Raw genomic sequence first — 9,222 nt, 5'->3', positions numbered from 1 at the left:
ATAGAGATCTCTGGCCCATACTCTCAGAGGGGTAAAGAATAGGGAAACTTCCAGTGGAGGGAAGGGGATACCCCTCTTATATCACAATTTTGTCAATCATTATTAAATCACTAATAAAAAAAACTATATAAAAAGTGGGCCAAAGAACTAAACACTACTCTAAAGAAGAGATCCACATGGCCCACAGACATATGAAGAAATACTCCACTCATCATTCAAGAAATACAAATTAAAACTACACAGAAATACCATCTCACGCCTGAGAGAATGGCTTCCATCAATAAAACAGGAAATGATAGGTACTGGAGAGGTTGTGAAGAAAAAGCAATCAATTTGGCTACATTGCTACAATGCAAACTAGTGCAGCCCTTTTGGAAGATTGTATGGAGAGTCCTTAAATAAAAATGGAATTACCTAATGATATAGCAATACCACTTTTAGGCATTTATCCAACGGGCACTCAAATGCCAATTTGAAGGGACATATGCACCCTTATGTTCATAGCTGCATTATTCACAATAGCCAACGACTGGAAGCAGCCTAAATACCCATCAACAGATGACTGGCTAAAGAAGTTATGGAAGTTATAGTGTGATACTATCCTGCAATCAAAAAAGACAACAGTGTGTCCTTTGGGACAAAATGGAGGTAGCTATGCTTATTGAAATAAATAAAGAAATGAAAGCAACTACTAGATGGTTTCACTCATGTGGAATCTAAAGACTGATATACATGAGTTTTAAAGAAATAACACATAAAAAGAAGCAAGCAAACTCTTTCTAAGACTTGTGAGAACTCTGGTTAATTTTTGAGAGGTAGAAGGGTAGGGACAAAGAACTTTGGTGATGGGTGTTGTGTGGAACTATACACTGTAATCTTATAATCTTGTAACATACTATTAATAATAAAAAATAATGTGTGTGTGGAGAGAGACTTGTGTAAGCATCAAGGAAGACTTCCCTAGCCAGTGTCTCCTGAGTTGGTTGGTAAAGAAGTGTGACCAAGCTGAGGCCACAGCCTGCCTCCAGAGCTCAGTAAAAATTGCTGGTCTGGAAGGACAAAGGGATTAGAGGCTTTGGAGTGGGGCCAAGGAAAGACCTAATGTCAGGTGTCTCCAGGTCTGGTGGGAGCATCAGCCCCATTGATTATGAATTATCAGGAGTAGTAGTTGAGAGCAGCATGTTCGAAGCAAAACTGCTTCCGGCCACACTCCATTCATCAGGTTCAGTTATTGAATTTAGGAATGAACTTGGAGTTTGAGAGGTGTGTGACATAACCAATAACTCAGGGGGAAGTCATACCCAGACATAAATTCTCATTTTAACCTAATGAAGTGAGAACACCTTTAAGTCTGCTCTGAAGGCATTCTTTTAATGCAGTGCTGGAAAGTGAATCTCAGTTTTTGTGTGTGCAGGATATAGCTCCTTTGCCCAATTTTAAAAGGAGAAAGATTCCAAAGCATAGCTGTAGCATACACGGGCTCATTTGGTACTGCCCTTGCCCTTGGCACTCTCTTTATTTATTCTCTTTTGTTGCCCTTTTTTTTTATTGTTGTAGTTATTGATGTTGTCATTGTTGGATAGGACAGAGAGAGATGGAGAGAGGAGGGGAAGACGGGGGGGGGTGGGGAGAGAAAGACAGACACCTGCAAACCTGCTTCACCGACTGTGAAGCAACCGCCCCCTGCAGGTCGGGAGCCGGGGCTCGAACCGGGATCCTTATGCCAGTCCTTGCTCTTTGCGCCACCTGCGCTTAACCCGCTGCGCTACCTACCGCCCGCCCTTGGCACTCTCTTGTGGTGCTGGGAATGTGACCAGGCCCCTGCACGTGGCAAGGAATGCTGTTTATCCGCTGAGCATCCTTGGATTCCTGTAGACTATAGAGTGAGAGCAAATATGGGTGGACTGAATAGTATCTGGGTGGTTCTATGACTAAGACAGGTGTATCTTTTTGTCCTTGTTTCCTATTATTGTCTGTGAACATTCAGTTCTCTTTCTTCCCCTCTCACTTTCTTCCTCCCTTTCTTACTTTCTTTCTCTCCCTCCCTCCCCTTCTTTCTTTCTTTCCTTTCTTTTTTCCTTTTATTCTCTAGATAGAGACAGAGAGGGGAAAGGAGAGAGTGAGACCACAGCACCAAAGCTCCCTTGAATGTAGTGGGGGCCAGGCTTGAACCTGGGTCGCACATCTGGTAAATCAAAACATTATCCAACTAGGCTATTTTGCTGACCCTATTGCTTCTCTTGTTATACTAGTGGCAACGCCTCCTAGTATGTACCACTCTTGAGCCCCTACAACAGCCCTGTTGAGAGGGGAGGGAGTACAATATACCCACCCACTCCTCAGTGGGGACCAGCACAACTAGAGGCTCAAGAAATCAGATGTGGAGGAAGCTGAGCTTTGCTCCCATACCACTACAGCCTCTGTCTCATTCTCTCCTTTATGTGCTTATTGACAGATTCCTCTAAGTTTATTGAGAGAGGCTTTTGGTTTGTTGTGGGCAATTATATTCACTTTTCCTACAGTATTGAATGTCTACTCCATGCCAGGCCCCATGCAGGGTATATGCTGATCATCTCCCCACTGAGAACAGAGGTGCAGAAAGAGGAGGGGCTAAGAGAGGGGGCAAGGAACATGTCTGTACTCTGCCTAGTGTTCCCATTATGCAAACCTTTTCCCCAGAGAATTGCTCAGCTGTGGTTTATGGTGATACTAAGTATTGAACCCAGCCTCAGGCACTCAAGTCTTTTTGCATAACCATTATGCTATCGCCCTGCCTGCCCAGTATTCCCAACATGGCACTTCTTATATGGTGTGTGAACACAAAATTTGTATTGAATCAGAGGTGTCTTCACAGCTATACACACCCCTTCTGCCAGTCACTCCATATATAAAGCAGAGACTGTGCCAAGGAACATCCCAGGGTAGCATGAATTTCTTTGGGAGTGCCATAGCAAAATTCCATAAGTGGCTTTGTCTAGCGCTTATGAAAATTTCTTTGGCACCTTCTGTCATTAACCCCCTGATACCCTTTTCCCACCCATTAGGAGAAATGAACAGATCACTTGGCCAGAATCCATTTTGAACGTTTATTATACGTTTAGTGTTCTCTATACAAAAGAAATCAGTTTATTTTTACAGTGATTCAAAAAGAAAAAACTCTGAATAATTTGGCCTTTTTCATTGCTCATGCAGTCAGTTTATAAGTCCACATATTAGATGGTCCTACCAGGCCCAGAAGTCTCCCTTCCCTGCTGAAGGTTGTATGTGACAGACCCTCAGGCACATCTGTCCTGACAATGTTGGTTAATGCAAAATAATTTGAAAAACGAAGAAGGTACACACGTGATGTGAGAGGGGTTAAAACAAGGTCTGTGTGGAGAGTTAAATATTTAGCCAATGGGGACAAAAGGGGGCAGACCCATCTATGGGTGTGTGGGAGGGATGGAGTCATAGGGAGAACATCTCCCTGCTAGAAGGAAGGTGGTGGAATGGGGCAGTGTGTGTGTGTGTGTCTGTGTGTGTGTGTGGTGGGGAGGGGGGCTTAGGAGAGGGGCCCAGGACACAAGGTGGTCACATCACAGGCAACTGACGCTCAGCTCAAGAGGTGTGAAGAGGTTGGCAAAGAGCTGGGGGCTGGGCAGAGGGACAACACTGACAGGATGGAGCACTGGAGAATCAGAGAAAAGAACAGGGCAGGGACATCTGAGGGGCATTGTTTTGGAAAAAGAAACAGGAGGGCACAAAAAGTCTGGCTTTCTTTGCCCAAATCTTTTTGTTTATTGCTTCACTGAAATCTTTGTGTCAGCTGAATCTCAGCCTAGCCAGTCCTGGGCTGGCAGAGCTTGCCCGGGCCCTACTGCTCCTAAGAACCCCATGGCCAAGGGAGGAGTGGGCAGACAGACAGCCATCCCATCCCCTCAATTTGGGGTGCATGCTCTTGAGGTGCAGTCTGGGTGTCACAATAACTGCACCAGTCAGTGTGTTCCTCTCTTCCCAGCCCATCTGCCCTTAGCAAAGGGCATTGCCAGGCTCACTGTAGGCTGTGCCAGGCAGACTGCTCCTGGACTCAGAAAATCCTGTCTTTAGTTTTAGAAGGCTTATGGGGGATGGTGGGAGGAATTGTAATGGGGTCTGTGAGGGTGAACCCACAGAACAAGTCTTAAGTAACACCTCTGCTTCAAAGCAGGCAGTGGTGGTGAGGTGCAATGACATTGGACAAGGTTTCAGAAGACCCAAGTTCAAGTCCTGCCCTCATTGTGACTTTGATGTCTTGGGAAAAGCCCTATTGAGTCCCTGGCCTTGTGGGATATGATGAGTCATTCTAATCACATCAACCTTTCGTGTCCTTCACATACTGAAATAGGATCCTGTCTGCAGCTAGATGCTTCTGCACCTACTCCTTTCTACCCTGGTTATTATGAAACACCTGCTTAATACTAAAGTCCTGGTAGAGAGCATGTGTCTGAGACGATGCTCCATGGGATCTTGTGGCCCCTCTGGCTGGCTGTCATCCTGTCCTGCTGACTCCTCTCTGAACCTGTCTCAGGAAGCCTGTACAGGCAGGCTGGGGACAGTCACAAAACTGAACTCCCAGGGGGTGGCCCCTGTATAAAATCAAGGACTCTGCTGGTCTCCCAAGGCACTGAGTCTTCTATTTATGTTGCAGGTTCTTACTCTTTGGATTTTTGTTTTTTTAAATCACCCCTCCTAAGCCACTCAGTCAAGATCCACTGTGTGATTTCTTTCTAAAGGGCCTAACTGGCTAGACAGACTGAGTCATACCTGTGGGCCTGGCAGTGTGACCATGCTGACATAAACAGGAAGCAGGCTCTGTGCTGGCATACCCCTCCCAAGCCCCCAAACCTCCCAACCTGGCACCACCCTCTACCCACCCAAGGAAAGCCAAGGAGTCTTGGTTTGCACACTGTTAGTGAAACAAGATGGAGACCAGACACATGAAACGCCTCTCCCTGGGTGAGTACCCACGACACCCTGGGACACAGCTCTGTCCTGCTGTGACCAGGGTCTCTGTTCTGCCTACAGGAATCTCTCCAGTGTGGTCGCCAGTGCACAATGCACCCCACAGTCTTGGAGTGGGCCTGGAAGTGGACTTGTCTCTCCAGACAATGTTTTGATCTGTCCCCGCAAGAGGGCTGCTCTGAGCCAGGATCTGGGTCTGCTGTGTGTGTGCCCATGTGTGTGTGGGCAGGTGTTGGACGGGGGGCGGGGGGACACTCCTTAACTGAGAGCCCACCCATCTCCTCAGGTCTTCTTTTCATGCCTTTCTTTTCCAAGGCTATCTGTGTTTAGGGGATCTGGGGCAATGCGGTCTGGGCCCAGGTGGCAGAGGCCCCACAGGGAAGGCTATGTTGGCACTGGCTGGCTCTTGGGCACCTGGTCCAGCCCGTGAGCTTTGCCAGGAAAGGGATGGATGAAATGCCTCCAACTTCATAGGACAAAGAACACGGACGAGGGAAGGAGCTTCTGTGGTTTTCCCTTTAGCTTAAATGAACCATGAGGTGGAGAAAGATGCTTCCATTCACCATTACCCAGGCAGAGTGGGGGCACTTCTGGGCCCTCACCCCCAGACACTAGTCTCCCTGTTCCTTCAGGTGGGCCCAGGCTACTTTGCGGGGAGAGGAATTCCAAGGAGGAACTGAACAGGGGAGACAGAGGCACCAAAATACAGACAAGTGGGGCAGCTGGCACCAAGGGGCAGAGCAAGAAGGCTCAGGAAGCAGGACTGGTTTCATTCACTCTGCCTTTCACCCGGGCAAGCCTGGGTCACCCAGTCGTGCCAGCCTCAGGACCAAGTCCTCTCCAAGTGCTCTCACCCAACAGCCATGTGGCTGAGGACTCAGCGCTGGGGCAGGTCATCATGGGTTCATTCACCCTGGCATCCAGGATGCAGAAAATTTGCCTAGTGACACGCAGGCAAGTCATAGCAGAGGGAGCCACGGCTCTCAGGGCCAAGCATGTCAGGCCTATGGGCCTTTAAGAACGTCCAGTCACCATGAGACGATCTTCACTTCCTCCCCAAGTTAGCCAGGCAGAAAAGCACCAAAGGTAGCGTCTGTCTCCTGCTGTCACTGTGTTTGGGTGACTGAGAGCACAGCGGGCAAGAAGCACTGTGCAATACTGCTTTCCTGTCGAGTGGGAGCATGCTGGCTTGGGCTCCGTGGAACATGAGCCGTCCTCTGCCCTTCACACCTAAGTACCTGCTCTTTCTTGGAGAGTGCTTGGTTCTTCAGGCCCAGGCTTGCCCAAGCCTGCTGGGAGGGCTGTGATGGCATGGGGTGTGGACAGCTCCTAACATGCCCAGCCAGACCACCTCGGAGGATGGCCCAGAGCTGGCAGGACACTGGAATGAGGACAAAGGCTGAGACCCTCTTTCCCATGGCCCTAATAATGGCGGCCGTCCATTCCCAGTTAGCAGCTGTGTGACAGGCCTTCTAGAAATAGGGGGATGGACCCACAGTCTCTCAAAGTCCTTCCTGCCTTAAAGGTCTGCTTCTGGTGCAAGGACTTCACTAGCACGCATGGAACGGTGTGGAGCAGGGGCCTGAGACTCAATTCCTCTGCTCTGACTCACAGTGCTTTCTGGAAAGGCCAGTTCTTCTAAAGCCAGCTGGCAGGCACCCTGGCCCAATAGTCCATTCAGGGATGTGGGCCCCAGGTATCCAGCTGGCCTCAAGCAGGCATGGGGGCACTTCCCCTGGTGTTTACCCTGTCCCCGTTCACCATGAGGGAGCTGGCCCTCTGCTTGAAAGCTTAGGCCAAAGGATTGCCACTGACCAGCCTCTAGCTCAAACAATAGTAAGTGGCTCAGCTCTGGACTATGGTTTCCTACCTGCAGACAGAGCATGTGCAGCTATGGACTTGCCCTTCAGTGGACTGATTAGTAGGTGATGCAATCATTGCTAATACCTTGGTGGCTTAAATATGTGGCATACGATGCTTTAATAAAGTCTCACAGCCCTGCAAGCAGCTGGGGGCTCAGTTCAGAGCCTGGACTCACTGGTCCACTCCCGGGGACGGCTTTAGCCTTCCCAAACCAACTCTAGCTGCAGCATCAGCTAAGGCTCTCTCTCTCTCTCTCTCTCTCTCTGAAGCTAGGTACCTTTGGTTTAAAAAATGGAGTAGGTGGGGAGGGTGAAGGTAGCACCCTCGGTCTCTCAGAGCTACAGGCTTGCGGGGGTCTCCACGGGGCAACAGGTCAGAGCATGGGGGTTAAGTGGCTGCCTCTGGTTCCGCTTGCATAAACTGCTCCTTCTTGAGACAGATGCTGCTGGAGGCTTCAAGGCTTGCAGGGAGGGGCTGTAGACCTGGGCCAGTGGGGACAGATGAAAGCTGCATAAGGCATACGAACAGCAATGCGTCCTCCTGGACTGGGCTTCCAGGGGTCCTGATACATAAGAATGCAAGGGGGGAGACATACCAGCTCCATGGAAGGTGAGAACCCTATCCACACACCACATCAGACACCAGTTCAGTTTCAACGTCATTTGCAACTGCTACAGGCTCAAGATGGGAGGGTGCTTCAACGCCCCCAGCTTTTGCATCACAGGGTTCCAGTCTCCTTGTGGGTAGCAGCATAGACTCCTGGATCTGGTAGGGGCTCCTCCATTCTGGACACAGAGGGTGTGGCCCTCTCCTATATCCTGGGGCTCACCAAAAGGAAATACAGACCCAGCTTTTGTCTTCTCTGGAGGTGAGTACAGCCCCCTAGGGACCAGATGCCTGATTTGCTGCTGCTTGAGGTACACGGTCACTGAAGGGAGGGAAGCTTTGAAGTCCTTCCCATCAGGGCCCAATTCTGTTCCCCTAACTCCTTCTGAGGAGTCTTGGACCCTCTGGAGTAAGGGGCAGGGAGGAGTAAGGGCTGAGAAATTAGCCTACCTCCCACTGAACAAGAGTGAGGCAAGGAGGTCGACCGAGCCTCAAATACTGTCATTTTCTAAAAGGAAGCCAAGCCCAGCTCAGCAACTGACAAGGCTGAGGCGGGTGGGGCTGGGGAGGCATATGGCGGAAAAGGCATCCTTTGGGAATGCATTGGCCCAGTGGTGGTTCTGAATACTACAGCTTTTCTGTCCTGATTCTCTTTTTTTCTTTTCCTGTTTTTTGCCTAGCTTTGCAGTTTCCTGGGGGGAAGGGGGGAAGGATACACCTATTCTCCCTCCCTTCCTTCTTTCTTTTCTTTCTTCTCTCTCCCCAAACCTCAGGGGCACATCTTCAAAATGAAAAGAAAATGGGGATGTTGTTGGGTCTGGAAGGGGAAATGCACAAAGCAGAAATAAAGTGGATGGGAGGTCCAATGCGGGCAGTGTGGGTGGGAGGCTCAGGGTGGCTGTGGGGCTCAGCACAGCACCCAGGCTCCCTGCAGCTAGCAAAGCCATGGCTCTGGTTCTCCCACACAGGGTGTACCCCAGGACTTGGGAGGGGTCACTGGAAGGGGACTGTGGTTGGCTCGGTGGTTAGACCCTGTGGTGTCACCTGTCCATGGTGGAGGCTCTGTGGTAGGTCTCCCCCTCCCCCCCAGCTCCCACTCGCAAACTAGTGACCGCTCCTGGGGGCTCCGTCAGGCCAAGGAGTAGATGGCATTGACGGGTGAGGTGGCCTCTGAGCTCTCGTTGCCCTCCGTCTCCTCCTTGTCCTTTTTGACTGTGTACTGGCCGATGAAAGAGCCGTCCTCATTGAACTGGCCCTCGCCACCCTCGCCGTAGTCCACCAGGCTGTCATCACTCTCCTGCTGTTTAATGGTACCATCCAAGGACGTCTGGCTGCCTTGCAGGGGCTTATTGTCTTCATCACTGGGGCCAGAGAGAGGAACAATTAAGACCCAGCCAGCCAAATGCACCCGGCTGGGGTGGGGATGGAGAGGGTCACCCCGTCTTATGGAACCTTAGAGAAGACTAAGGGTCACCTTTTCCTATGGAGGGAAACTGAGGCCCAGAGAGAACAAGCCTCTTCTCTGAGGTGACAGAGCTGAGACTGAAGCCCATGCTCTGGGGTCCTCGCAGGAGGTGAGGCACCTCTGGGAAGTGATGGGGGAAGGCTGGAGGCTGAATAATGAGGTCTGACAGGATGGGAAGGGCAACAGTGGAGTCAACGATTTGGGCTCCTAGTCCTGAGTCTGTTCCTGTTGGGGACCATGGCCTTGGGGCAGCCTCCTCCTGGGCCACTGTCTCTGCATCAGGGGGCTAGAAGTAGCTCTGACGCTTG

The 9,222-nt window shown here is 50.3% G+C and overlaps 1 protein-coding gene across 19 annotated transcripts in view; it reads right to left on the bottom strand.

Moving 5' to 3' along the window:
• Positions 1–3,072: 3,072 nt before the first annotated feature.
• NFASC (neurofascin) overlaps positions 3,073–9,222 on the bottom strand; it is a 191,917-nt gene continuing 185,767 nt past the window's right edge. For all 19 annotated transcript variants that reach the window (XM_060178668.1, XM_060178669.1, XM_060178681.1 and 16 more), the window contains one exon: positions 3,073–8,810. In XM_060178668.1, the coding sequence (XP_060034651.1) occupies positions 8,579–8,810 (232 nt within the window). In that variant the 3' untranslated portion in view covers positions 3,073–8,578. The remainder of the gene's footprint in view (positions 8,811–9,222) is intronic.

The sequence above is a fragment of the Erinaceus europaeus genome, chromosome 19 (assembly GCF_950295315.1).
Source record: "Erinaceus europaeus chromosome 19, mEriEur2.1, whole genome shotgun sequence".
NCBI classification, from domain to species: domain Eukaryota; kingdom Metazoa; phylum Chordata; class Mammalia; order Eulipotyphla; family Erinaceidae; genus Erinaceus; species Erinaceus europaeus.
This window is presented reverse-complemented; position numbering and strand designations above follow the sequence as displayed.